Source organism: Chiloscyllium plagiosum, unplaced genomic scaffold (assembly GCF_037043375.1).
Source record: "Chiloscyllium plagiosum isolate Xiang-an unplaced genomic scaffold, Cpla_swu_hap1 HiC_scaffold_11, whole genome shotgun sequence".
Lineage (NCBI taxonomy): Eukaryota > Metazoa > Chordata > Chondrichthyes > Orectolobiformes > Hemiscylliidae > Chiloscyllium > Chiloscyllium plagiosum.
In genome coordinates this window covers 24,036,588-24,050,701 of record NW_028270149.1, presented here as the reverse complement: position 1 = coordinate 24,050,701, position 14,114 = coordinate 24,036,588, and the positions used below count along the sequence as shown (strand labels likewise).

The following is a 14,114-nucleotide window of genomic DNA, read 5'->3' as shown; positions in this document are numbered from 1 at the left end:
AGGGGGAAGGTGAGCAGCCAGAAATTGTGGTACATATTGGCACCAATGATATAGCCAGGAAGGGGATTGAGGATCTGAAAAGTGACTACAGAGAGTTAGGTTGGAAGCTGAAGAGCAGAATGAGTAGAGTAGTGATCTCAGTTTTGCGACCGGTGCCACGAGACAGCGAGGTGAGGAACAGTCAGCGAATGCAGCTTAACATGTAGCTGCTAGGCTGGTGCAGGAGGGAGGGTTTCAGATACCTAGACCATTGGGATATATTCTGGAGAAGGTGGGACCTGTACATTAAGGACGGGTTGCACCTGAACTGGAGGGACACAAATGTCCTGGGTGGGAGATTTGCTAGTGTGATTCAGGAGGGTTTAAACTAGTTTGGCAGGGGGGTAGGAATCAGAGCCACATGTCTGAGAGGGGGTCAGTTGCAGAAGGGATAGTGATAGGATGTATTGAATCTATCAGGAAGGTTTCTCATGCGATGAAACAAAGGGATCAGTTAAAGTGTGTCTGCTTTAATGCAAGGAGTGTCCGAAATAAGAGTGACGAACTTAGAGCATGGATCAGTACTTGGGGCTATGATGTTGTGGACATAACGGAGATGTGGGTTTCACAGGGGCAGGAATGATTGCTTGATGTTCCAGGGTATAGAACGTTTAAAAAGAACAGGGAGGGTGGAAAAAGAGGAGGGGGTGTAGCATTGCTAATCAGAGTTGTTGAGGAAGGTTTGTCTACTGAGTCAGTATGGGTGGAAGTTAGGAACGGCAAGGGAACAGCCACCGCATTGGGGATTTTCTACAGACCACCTAATATCAGTAGAGAGATTGACAATCTCATAGGCGGGCAGATTCTGGAAAAATGCAGAAGTAGCAGGGTTGTTGTTATGGGTGATTTCAACTTTCCCAATATCGACAGGAGCCGTTTTTGTCAGGTGTGTTTAGGAGAGTTTCCTTACTCAGTATGTCGACAAACCGGCGAGGGGAGAGGCCATTTTGAATTTGGTGCTCGGCAATGAGCCAGGACATATGTCAGATCTTGCGGTGGGAGAGCACTTTGGTGATTACAACTGCCTCACATTTAGCATAGCCTTGGAGAGTGAAAGGAGCAGTTACCGAGGGAAGATATTTAATTGGCGAAAAGGAAATTATGACGCTATCAGACAGGAGTTGGAAAGTACAGACTGGGAGCAATTGTTCCACAGAAAGGGCACAGCTGATATGTGGAGACTGTTTAAGAAGCAGTTGTTGCAAGTGATGCATGAATTTGTTCCTCTGAGACAGGTAAGAAGGGGTAAGATTAAGGAACCTTGGATGACGAGAACAAAGGAACTTCTCGTCAAAAGGAAGAAGGCAGCTTACATCAGGTGGAGGAAGCAAGGATCTAGCACAGCTTTAGAGGATTACAGGCTTGCTAGAAAGGAGCTCAGAAATGGACTGAGGAGAGCCAGGAGGGAGCATGAAAAAGGCTTGGCAAGAAGGATTAGGGAGAACCCAAAGGCATTTTACTCATATGTGAGGAATAAGAGGATGATCAGGGAGAGGGTAGAGCTGATCAGGAATAGCGGAGGGAACTTGTGCGTGGAGTCTGAGCAGATAGGGGAAGCCCTAAATGAGTATTTGCTTCGGTTTTCACCAAGGAAAGGGAACTTGTTGTAAATGGAAACTTAGAGGAGCTGGGATACAGTCTTGACCAGATCAAGAATGATGAAGTTGATGTGCTAGAAATATTGGAAAACATTAAGATTGATATGTCCCCAGGGCCAGACCAGATTTATCCTAGGCTGCTCTGGGGAGCGAGAAAGGAGGTTGCTAAGCCGCTGGCGAGGATATTTGCCTCCTCACTCTCCATGAGAGTCGTACCGGAGGATTGTAAGGAGGCGAATGTTGTTCCTCTTTTCAAGAAGGGCAATAGGGAAATCCCTGGCAATTACAGGCCAATTACAGTCTTATGTCTGTGGTCAGCAAAGGTTTGGAAAGAATTCTGAGGGATAGGATTTATGACTATTTGGCAAAGCATAGTGTGATTTAAGGCAGTCAGCATGGCTTTGTGAGGGGCAGGTCATGCCTCACAAATCTGAGTTCTTTGAGGAGATGTCAAGACAGGTTGACGACAGTCGAGCAGTGGATGTAGTGTATATGGATTTCAGCAAGGCATTTGATAAGGTTCCCCATGGTAGGCTCATTCATAAAGTCAGGAAGTATGGGATACAGGGAGATTTGGCTATCTGGATTCAGAATTGGCTGGCTGACAGAAGGCAGAGAGTAGTTGTAGATGGAAAGTATTCTGCCTGGATTCAGAATTGGCTGGCTGACAGAAGGCAGAGAGTGGTTGTAGATGGAAAGTATTCTGCCTGGAGGTCAGTGTTGAGTGGGGTCCCGCAGGGCTCTGTTCTTGGGCCTCTGCTCTTTGTAGTTTTTATATATGACTTTGATGAGGAGGTTGAAGGGTGGGTTAGTAAATTTGCAGATGAACAGAGGTTGGAGGTGTCGTTGATAGTATAGATGGCTATTGCAGGCTGCAGCACGACATAGACAGGATGCAGACCTGGACTGAGAAATGGCAGATGGAGTTCATCCTGGATAAATGTGAAGTGATGCATTTTGGAAGGTTGAACACGAATGCTGAATATAGGATTAAAGACAGGATTCTTGGCATGTGGAGTAACAGAGGGATCTGGGTGTGGAAGTACATAGATCCCTCAAAGTTGCCATCCAAGTGGATAGGGTTGTTAAAGCATATGGTGTTTTGGCTTTCATTAACAGGGGGAATCGAGTTTAAGAGCTGTGAGGTTTTGCTGCAGCTCTACAAGTCCCTGGTGAGACCACACTTGGAATATTGTGTCCAGTTCTGGTCGCCCTACTATAGGAAAGATACAGAGGCTTTGGAGTGGGTGCAGAGAAGGTTTACCAGGATGCTGCCTGGATTGGAGGGCTTGCCATATGAAGAAAGGTTGAATAAACTCGGACTTTTCTCTCTGGAGAGAAGAAGGAAGAGAGGAGACCTGATCATGGTATACAAGGTAATGAGAGGAATGGATAGAGTCAATAGCCAGAAACTTTTCCCCCAGGGCAGGATTGACTGGTATGAGGAGTCATAGTTTGGAGATATTAGGAGGAAGGTATAAAGGAGATGTCAGAGGTAGGTTCTTTTTGCAGAGAATTGTGAATGCATGGAATGCATTGCCAGCTGTGGTGGTGGAAGCAGAGTCATTGGGGACATTTAAGCGACTGCTGGACATGCACATGGAAAGCAGTGAGTTGAGGGGTGCGTAGGTTAAGTTACTATATTTTACATTAGGATTAAACCTCGGCACAACATCGTGGGCCAAAGGGCCTGTTCTGTGCTGTACTTTTCTATGTTCTATTATTCCACATTCAACCTCACATTATATTTGTTCAGTTTCCTTTGATTTCAGCAATGATCACATGCTGTTCTCTTTCAATACATAAGAAACAAACGACAGGCAAGAGTAGACATTGGGCCACTTCAAACTGATGCTGGAAGCCTCGTGATGGGAGATAAGGAAATAGCAGGAGAACTTAATAAATACTTTGCATCAGTCTTCACAGTGGGAGACATGAGTAATATCCCAACAATTAAAGGGACTCAGGGGGCTGAGTTGAGTATGGTTGCCATTACAAAAGAGAAAGTGCTAGAAAAGCTAAAAGGTCTTAAAATTGATAAATCTCCTGGCCCTGATGGGCTACATCCTAGAGTTCTGAGGGAGGTGGCTGAGGAAATAGCGGAGGCGTTGGTTGAGATCTTTCAAAAGTCACTGGAGTCAGCGAAAGTCCCGGATGATTGGAAGATCGCTGTTGCAACCCCCTTGTTCAAGAAAGGATCAAGGCAAAAGATGGAAAATTATAGGCCAATTAGCCTAACCTCGGTTGTTGGTAAAATTCTAGAATCCATCATTAAGGATTAGGTTTCTAAATTCTTGGAAGAGCAGGGTCGGATTAGAACAAGTCAACATGGATTTAGTAAGGGGAGGTCGTGCCTGACAAACCTGTTGGAGTTCTTTGAAGAGGTGACAAGTAGGTTAGACCAGGGAAACCCAGTGGACGTGGTCTACCTAGACTTCCAAAAGGCCTTTGATAAGGTGCCACACGGGAGGCTGCTGAGCAAGGTGAGGGCCCATGGTGTTCGAGGTGAGCTACTGGTATGGATTGAGGATTGGCTGTCTGACAGAAGTTGGGATAAAAGGTTCTTTTTTGGAATGGCAGCCGTTGACAAGCGGTGTCCCGCAGGGTTCAGCGTTGGGGCCGCAGCTGTTCACATTATATATTAATGATCTGGATGAAGGGACTGGGGGCATTCTAGCAAAGTTTGCCAATGATACAAAGTTAGGTGGACAGGCAGGTAGTACTGAGGAATTGGGAAGGCTGCAGAAGGATCTAGACAGTTTGGAAGAGAGGTCCAGGAAATGGCTGATGGAATTCAATGTGAGCAAATGCGAGGTCTTGCACTTTGGAAAAAAGAATACAAGCATGGACTACTTTTTAAACGGTGAGAAAATTCATAAAGCCAAAGGACAGAGGGATCTGGGAGTGCTAGTTGAGGATTCTCTAAAGGTTAACATGCAGGTTAAGTCAGTGATTAAGAAAGCGAATGCAATGTTGTCAATTATCTCAAGAGGGTTGGAATAGAAAAGCACTGTTGTGCTACTGAGACTTTATAAAGCTCTGGTTAGGCCCCATTTGGAGTACTGTGTCCAGTTTTGTTCCCCACACCTCAGGAAGGACATACTGGCACTGGAAAGTGTCCAGCGGAGATTCACACGGATGATCCCTGGAATGGTAGGCTTAACATATAATGGGCGGCACGGTGGCGCAGTGGTTAGCACTGCTGCCTCACAGCGCCAGAGACCCGGGTTCAATTCCCGACTCAGGCGACTGACTGTGTGGAGTTTGCACGTTCTCCCCGTGTCTGCGTGGGTTTCCTCCGGGTGCTCCGGTTTCCTCCCACAGTCACAAAGATGTGCGGGTCAGGTGAATTGGCCATGCTAAATTGCCCGTAGTGTTAGGTTAAAGGGGTAAATATAGGGGTATGGGTGGGTTGCGCTTCGGCGGGGCGGTGTGGACTTGTTGGGCCGAAGGGCCTGTTTCCACACTGTAAGTAATCTAATAATGAACGGCTGAGGATCCTAGGATTGTATTCATTGGAGTTTAGAAGATTAAGGGGAGATCTAATAGAAACTTACAAGATAATACATGGCTTGGAGAGGGTGGATGCTAGGAAATTGTTTCCATTAGGCGAGGAGACTAGGACCCGTGGACACAGCCTTAGAATTAGAGGGGGTAAATTCAGAACAGAAATACGGAGACATTTCTTCAGCCAGCGGGTGGTGGGCCTGTGGAATTCATTGCCGCAGAGTGCAGCGGAGGCTGGGACGCTAAATGTCTTCAAGGCAGAAATTGATAAATTCTTGATGTCACAAGGAATTAAGGGCTACGGGGAGAATATGGGTAAGTGGAGTTAAAATGCCCATCAGCCATGATTAAATGGCGGAGTGGACTCAATGGGCCGAATGGCTTTACTTCCACTCCTATGTCTTATGGTCTTATTCTTAACTGCAATAGTTGATCCGGTGGACCTAGGTCTTTTAAACTTTCCTAGTTTCTTTATCTTTTCACCCAGATGGAAAGAGATAGAGAGGGAAAGAAATATTCATTTCATAAGTTTTGGATGCCTCTGGCTGCCTTGTACCAACACAGATGTATCAAACTGCAGCTCAACTAATCTGAGGGCTGTCATCAAGCAGTCTTCCCTTACCTGGACTTAAATAAACAATCTCACGGCTGTAAAAAGTAACATTGCCTTGCACAGCTAAAAATGTTACTTGATTTGTACAAGTTGCAAAACTTTCCTGGTATTTAGCTGTACAGCAGCCTAACTTACTTTTCAGTTTATAGTCCCAAAAGGAAAAAGTATGAGGTTCCTAACATGCAGTTTTCTTATATTTTTCCCTTTTTAAAATATTGTTGGATATTGAATGCACTGAACCTTTAATTGCAGCAAGCATTTTCTTTTGAATAAAAAAATCAGAGATATAGCCAATGATGACTGCAGATGTAAATTCAGTGACTATCTGGGGAGAAACCCTGGAATGTCACACATGAAGGATGTGACTTGTAGACACAATCACCTGATGAAGGAGCAGCACTCTGAAAGTCAGTGCTTCCAAATAAACCTGTTGGACTATAGCCTGTTGTCGTGTGATTTTTAACTTTATACAAATGAAGGAATCAAAGAACCACAAAGAAACAAATGCAACCCAAATTGGACTTCAGTCTCCTATAAATATCTGAGACTGTGAATATACTGGGAGGAAAGCCTGAGTGAGAGACACTTTGTGTTTGTATCTTTCCATAATACATATGGACAGGGCTTAAAAGCCAGTCTCACCCCTTGGCTGTGCGTGTTAGTGTGCCAAAGTGCTTTTGTCTGAAGTGCTCATGTATTACCAGTCTGTACTTAAGTGATTGTGTGCTGTGAAAATTATTATTGAACAACCATCCATGAGTTATCCCCATGTTGAGGTAAAGGACACTTGCTCTGAATGCTAGAAGCCAGTCAGTTTCTAGGGAAACAGGACAAAATAATTTGAGCTAACTTGCAAAGTCAAGAATCTCAAACTCAATTGCTCAACTATCAATGTCACATTATACACTCTTCACTAATGACACAGCAACTGACCTGTATATCTTTTAACTTTTATCTTTTTTTTGGACTGCCCTCTCATTTCTAATCAGTAATGAGGTTAGGGCATATGTGTGTTGTGTTCCTATTTCTTCTCCTGTTTAGTAACTAATAAACTCATTCTTTCAGACTTTAGGCTGGGTTAAGACTGCCTTTGGTCTTAACCTCTTCAAAACCATGTTTCCAGAAGAAACCTTATTCCCCCTGGAATAGGGCACATCTACCTGAAACCTTTGTGCTTTTCATCATTTAAACAAATTCAGAAAATTCAGCCAACTACACCCACATGAATTCAAACGCCCACGGAAAGGACCTTCACTGGATACTGACCTTCTGGACTCAGCCAAAACAAATCATGTGGACAAATGTCCATATTCTTTTAACTTATTCCTAGTTGTAAATTTTGACTTAGTTTGTTTTCAGTTCCTTGTGCGTGTGGCTGCATCCATGTTGGGACCTTCATTCCCTGGGTTTGAATGCATGAATGAACCATATTTCTGTTTTACTCAGAAGTTTGCTGTACAGCATTTAATAATTAGACTTTCCAACCAGAGGATTTGGGCAGAACACACCAGAACCTATTATAGGGCAGAGGTTCCCCAATTTATTACGTTTTCAGACTTGATACCTACAAATTATCAGTTCCCAGGTGAGAAGAGGTAACTCCCCTCCTTTATTCATGTACCCCTTGATGGGTCACAACAAGGTTACTTACTTTTAAAAGAATCCCTCCCTTGTGGATTCCTTTACCCCAGACCAAATGAATTTATGTGATAAAAAGGGCCAATTTAATCAGGTTTTTAATCATTTTTATTTTGTATTCCTGATAAGATATGTCTCTTGTTTAGACTGACAATTTTTCTCCCATCATAGTAAGAGTCAGAGATAAATCACAGTTACAGTTTGTATTGCATTTCTCCCTTTTAAGTCCATAAGGACCATAAGACCATAAGACATAGGAGCAGAAATTAGGCCATTCAGCCCATCGAGTCTGCTCCACCACTCAATCATCGCTTATAAGTTTCTCAACCCCATTCTCCTGCTTTCTCCCTGTAACCCTTGATCCCGTTGATATTGAAGAACCTATCTATCTCTGTCTTTAATATACTTAATGACCTAGGCTCCACAGTCTTCTCTGGCAATGAATTCCATAGATTCACCACTCTCTGGCTGAAGATGTTTCTCCTTATCTCTGTTCTAAAAGGTCCTCCCTCGACTTTAAGGCTGTGCCCTTGGCTCCTAGTCCCTCCTTCCAATGGAAACATCTTCCAGCATCTAATCTATCCAGACCTTTCAGTATGTTTCAGTTAGATCCCCCCTCATCCTTCTAAACTCCGAGAATGGACACAGAGTCCTCAAACATTCATCACATGTTAAGCTTTTCATTCCTGGAACTATTTTCGTGAACCTCCTCTGAACACGCTGCAGGGCCAGCACATCCTTCATGGGATATGAGGCCTCAGAAGTACATCCCTGTTTTTATATTCAAATCCGCTCAAAATAAATGCCATCATTGCATTTGCTTTCTTAACTACTGACTCAATCTGCAAGTTTACCTTGAGAGAATCATAGACTAGAATTCCCATTCTGTTTGAAGTTTCCTTGACACATCATGAAGTGTGACATTCCACACATTGGAGTTAAAAGTTCATTATGTCCACAGATGATCCAGATTTGTAATTCATGGTCATGACAGACATTCCTTTAGTTTCTGCCAGCGCCATTTAGCTCGTAACCTCTTTACAGACTTATATCAAACATGGAGATAAGGGCTAAATACCTGGGGGAAAGTGAAAGTGATTGTCCTTGACATCAAAGGTACATTTGCCTGAGTGTGGTATTAAAAAACACTAAACTGGTCAATGGGAATTTAGGAAAACTCAGGGGAAAGTAGTTGCAGTTATTGGAACTGAATCATCTTAGTCCTAGGACATCTGTGCAGGAGTTCCTCAGATTGGTGCTCTAGGCCCAACTGGAATATGCTTCTTAACAGCGTACAAAAATGATTGACCACATTACCTATGACTTGATCATCAGAATTAAACAATTCTTCCTCCCTTACATTCCTTATACCATCACTCCCCTACCCTATTCTCACTTCACACTCAGCATTTTCACCTAAGAGAGACAAAAGAACAGAGGCAAAAATACAACAATAGGACTAAAAATAGCCTTTAAAATTCCTCTCCAAACTGCTAAGGTGATCAAAACAAGCCTAGGACCAATTGTTACTTGTCTTCCATACAATGCTACCTCCCCCAAATTCAAGCACATTAGCTCCCTTTTACAGGCATACAGACAGGCAGCACCCACTATCCTAGCTGGCAACATTTTCAGAGGCTCACTGCTCTCTAGAAAAGGAAATAACATCCAGACTCTTACATATTTTACCCATATGTGCCCCAGTCTTCCCCAATATATTCAAGGGAATAATTTGTCAGAAGAGATGCTACTCAGCCTTTTAACTAATTTGTTGCCCAATAAGTCTGCATTACTTTAAAATAAATGGGCCAAGGTCCTTCAACCTGTCTGAATGTTTCATTTAGCTCTGTAGGCCTTTTCTAAGGCCACTGAAATCACCCATCAACTGATGTGAGAACAGTCACCACAGGGATCCCAGGGTTGAAGAAGATTAATCCTTGCCAAGGATGTATTGAACTCTTTTTTTAATTCACTCTTGGGACGTGGACATCGCTGGCTGGTCAGCATTCTTTACCTGGCCATAGTTGCCCTTGAGAAGGTGGTAGAGAACTGCTTTCCTTGAACTGCTGCAATCCATATGCTGTAGGTAGACCCACAATGCCTTCAAGGAGGAAATTCCAGGTTTTTGACCCAGTGACAGTGAAGGAATGGTGATATATTTCCAAGTCAGAATGCTGGGTGGCTTGGAGATGACCTTGCAGGTGGTGGTGTTCACACATAGCTGCTGCCCTTGTCCTTCCAGATGGAAGTTGTCATGGGTTTGGAAGGTGCTGTCTCAAATTCTTTACTGGATTTCGACAGTGCATCTTGCAGATAGTACACACTGCTGCTGGAGTGTTAGTAGTGGAGAGAGTGGATGCTTGTGGATGTGATGCCAGTCAAGCTGCTTTGTCCTGGATGGTGTCAATTTCTTTGTGTGTTGTTGGAGTTGCACCCATCCAGGCAAGCAAAAAGTATTCCATCTCATTCCTAATTTGTTCCTTGTAGATGGTGGACAGGCTTTGGGAAGGCATGATGTGAGTTACTCACCATAGTATTCCTAGCTTCGGATTTGCTCCTGTAGCCATTATGTTTCTGTGGCAAGTCCAATTGAGTTCCTGATCAATGGTAACCCCCAGGATGCTGGTGGTGGGGGATTCACTGATGATAACATCATTGAATTTCAAGGGATGGAGGCTGGACTATCTCTTATTGGAGATGGTCATTGCCTGGCAATTGTATGGTGTGACTGTTACTTGCTACTTGTCAGCTTGAACCTGAATATTGCCCAGGTCTTGTTGCTTTTAGACACAGACTGCGTCAGTATCGGAGGAGTCACAAATAGTACTGAACATTGTGCAAACATCAACAAACGTCATGACTTCCGACCATATGATGGAAGGAATGTAATTGCTGAAGCAGTCTAAAGATGATTGGGCCTAGGACACTATTCTGAGGATCTCCTGCTGCTATGTCCCTGGAACTGAGATGACTGAACTCCAACAACCACAACCATCTTGCTATGAATGGACAATAATTGTCAACAACATCCAAATCCTGAGAATAAACTTTCAAAACTTTATGATCACCACTTCTGAAAGTGTAATGTCATTTTTTCAAAAAGTACGTTGCAATCTATGAAATAGTCGACAAGGAATCAAAGCTTCTTTGCTATATACTGTACATTACCTCTGAAGGAATGGCATTGAAAGGGAGGTTTAGAAATTTGAAAATTTACTTCTATTTAAAACAAACGAAAGAAAATTTTGTGGTGCAGGCGTATTGTTAAGTAACAGATTCATTATTGATTGATTGCCTATGTTTGATTTAGAACTAGAAATTATAGGCGACAATGCCCTTTTAACAAAGAAATGTAAATATGCAAATATTTATACAGCCATGCAATTTCCTGTTGCCATTTCAAAATAGCGTCTCTGGCATGTGAACTTCCTCTGTTGAGAAAAAGAATTGTATCTGAGTGACTTGGACTAAAAAAACATTATTTATTTAAGTAGCTATGCAAGCCAAATGTTGGATTAAATTACCAGACACAAAGACTAAATCTACCTCGAGAGGTCTGATTGGAACTGTTATCGTTCTCTTCTTCGCTGTGTTATGCTGTTTGTCACTGCTGGTTATTTTACTGCAGCAAATAAGAGACCTACGGAGTGAACTGGCAAAAGTCCACAAACAACTTCATGTTTTTAGCAAGAGGACAAGCGTAAATCTTGAGGATGATTCAGTGGAACATGAACAAGAAGTGGTAAGGAGACATTCCTCCTGCATTTGTCAGATTGTTTTCGTTTGCAGTAATAGAGAAGGTGTTGCAGAGGGGATAGTTCCGTCAGAAAGCAGACAGAGGAGGGTAAGATGTTTTTGGTGATGATGTCATTGCTTAGGTGGCTGAAAAGTCAGAGGCTGACCGTTTGAAAAGTGAAGACTGGTGGGGTAAAACATGAGGACAAGAGGAAGCTTATCATGGTTCTGGGAGGGAGAGGAAGGGCTAACAGCAGAGGTACAGGAAATGAGTTGGACATCATGGAGAGCACTGTCTGCCACAGATAGGGGTGACATCAGTTCTGGAAAAAGCAAGACATGTTGCAAATGTCATTTATGAAAGGTGGCATCATCCATACAGTTGTGACGGAGGAGGTAACGGAATGCAATTAAATCATTACAGAAAGCAGGGCATGTGGAGTATAGTTAAGTGGATGCAAGAACTAGTGGGCTTGTAATTTTGTGCAAAATCGCTTAAAGGCTCACCAATGTCAGAAGAACACCTTTCAAGATTGCATCAATTTATGACAGCATCTGCCAATTTAGTCCAAATATTTAGTGTATATATATCATGGACGCAAAGCATAAGGAAGTGAATTGAAACTTTTGAGTATAGATAGGATCCTAGGTCCAGTGATTTTCAGCTGCCTGAGCGATGACCTTCCCTACATCATAATATCAGAAGTAAGGACATTCGCTGATGTACAATATTATACTTATACTATTCATGATTCCTCAGATACTGAAGCAATCTACATCTGAATATGGCAATACTTGGATAATATCCAGGTTAAGGCTGACAATTAGCAAATAACAGTCACACCAAGCAAGTGCCAGGGAATAACCATCTCTAACAACAGATGATCTACCCATTGGCTTTCAATGGTATGACCATCACTTAACGTCCCACTATCAACATCCTGGGAGTTACCAGTGGCCAGAAACACAATTGGACGAGCTATTTCAATACATTGGCTACAACAGCAGGCCAGAGATGAGGACTCATACAGTCAATAAGTCATCTCCTGACTCTGCAAAGCCTGTACATCATCTACAAGGCATGAGCCAGGAGTGTGATGGAATACTCCCCGTTGCCTGGATGAATGCAGCATCAACAACACTCAAGATGCTGACAGAATACAAGACAAAGCAGCCCATTTGACTGGTATCACATCCACAAACATTCTTTCCTTCTACCATTGATGCTCAGTAGTAGAGATGTGTACTATCTACAAGATGCACAGCAAAAATTCACCCAGACTTCTCAGGCAGCAGCTTCCAAACTATGGTACTCCCACCTAGAAAGAAAAGGACAGTCACCTGCAAGCTGTCCTCCAAGCTACTTTCCATCCTGACTTGAAAAATATGTCACTGTTCCTTCAGTGTCGCTGAATCAAAATCCTGGAACTGTCTCCCTAACAGCCCTGAGGAGGGACTTATACAAAATGGACTGAACAGTTCAAGAAGGCAGTGAACACCAACTTCTCCAGAGCAATTAGGGATGGTGATAAGTATTGGCCCAGTCAGCACCTGAATCCCATGAATCAATGAAAAAAGACTATTTTTTTCCATTATTGTAGACAAGAGTGGAATCAAAATTCAAGAGATCAATATCAATGCTCCAAATACCCTGTCACCTAAAAACATGGCAGCATTAATATATTTACGGAGTAGTAAGGTAGCCCAAGAAAGGTTTGCACCATGCTGAGTAAAGATTTTTCTTTGTACTAATTGAGGAATCTCTCCAGATGACGAGAGGAAACAGTGAGCCTGTCATTTTTGTGCAACCTTCAGCATAGAACTGAAAAGGAGCATTGGCAGAGGGCTGGAAGCCTGTTCTGGAGAGCATCCGATGCTATTATAATCAGCACATCATCATTCCTTCTGAGAAAGAACATCGCGAGGTGTGGGAAAAGATGAAAAAGAGAAAGTCAAACGCATTCTTCAGAACATCCCTCCCCTCCCAAGTCTTGTTTTTACATAGCTAAGATTTAGGGTGGCATGGTGGTTCAGTGGTTAGCACTGCTGCCTCACAGCGCCAAGGACCCGGGTTTGATTCCGTCCTTGGGTGACTGTCCGTGTGGTGTTTGTATATTCTCCCCATGTCTGTGTGGATTTCCTCCAGGCGCTCCAGTTTCCTCTCACAGTCCAAAGATGAGCAGGTTTGATGGATTAGCCATACCAAATTGTCAATAGTGTCCAGTGATGTTAGGTGGATTAGCCATAGGAAATACAGGGTTCAAGGGATAAGGTAAGCAGGCTGGGTCTGGGTGGAATTCTCTTTGGAGGGTTGGTGTGAACTCGATGGACCAAATGGTCTGCTTCCCCACTGTAGGCATTCTATGAATTCAATGTAATGCCATTGTGAAACTGAGTCACATTTGATGTGCAGAATTAATAATTTGGGCTACAATTGGCCTCTGCAACCCAAAACTGCAATGGAAAATGCATGCATGTTTCCTCGATCTGTTTTTCATTGTGACTCTTTGGTAAATGCAAATGTTAGGCATTGACCAGATCAGGAGCAGCTCCAGGACTCCCATTGTAGATTAGTGTGTTAGCATTTAGTTAGTATCAATTTACCACATGTAGAATAGCTATGGGATAAGGCTTTTGAGAAATGCCATGATCTGTTCAACAACACATTAAGAATCAGAGCTTCTGGGAGATGAGAAAACAATGGGAAAAATGTTTCAAGACACATTTTGTTTATAATTGTCCATAGGAAGATCTGTCCGAAAATTTGAAAAATAGCTATAATGCCAAATCCCAAATAAAAGAGCAGTTAACTGGACTGAATGAGAAGATCTATGATCTCAGGAGCATTTCAAGGAAAAGGAGGGATGTAAGATCCTGTGGAAGTAAGTGACTGATTATAAATTATGTTCAAAATGAACTCAAAAATATTGTGGGTTTCAACACACTGGAATTCTAATACAAGGGGTAGGATTTTCTCTTTGGGT

At 42.9% G+C, this 14,114-nt stretch overlaps 1 protein-coding gene across 1 annotated transcript in view; it reads left to right on the top strand.

Annotated features, from left to right (window-relative positions):
• Window positions 1-10,772: 10,772 nt before the first annotated feature.
• Window positions 10,773-14,114, top strand: part of LOC122557376 (tumor necrosis factor ligand superfamily member 13B) — a 43,594-nt gene continuing 40,252 nt past the window's right edge. Inside the window, exons 1-2 of the mRNA XM_043705020.2 lie at window positions 10,773-11,137; window positions 13,877-14,012. Coding sequence (XP_043560955.1) covers window positions 10,892-11,137; window positions 13,877-14,012 — 382 coding nt within the window. The 5' untranslated portion in view covers window positions 10,773-10,891. The remainder of the gene's footprint in view (window positions 11,138-13,876; window positions 14,013-14,114) is intronic.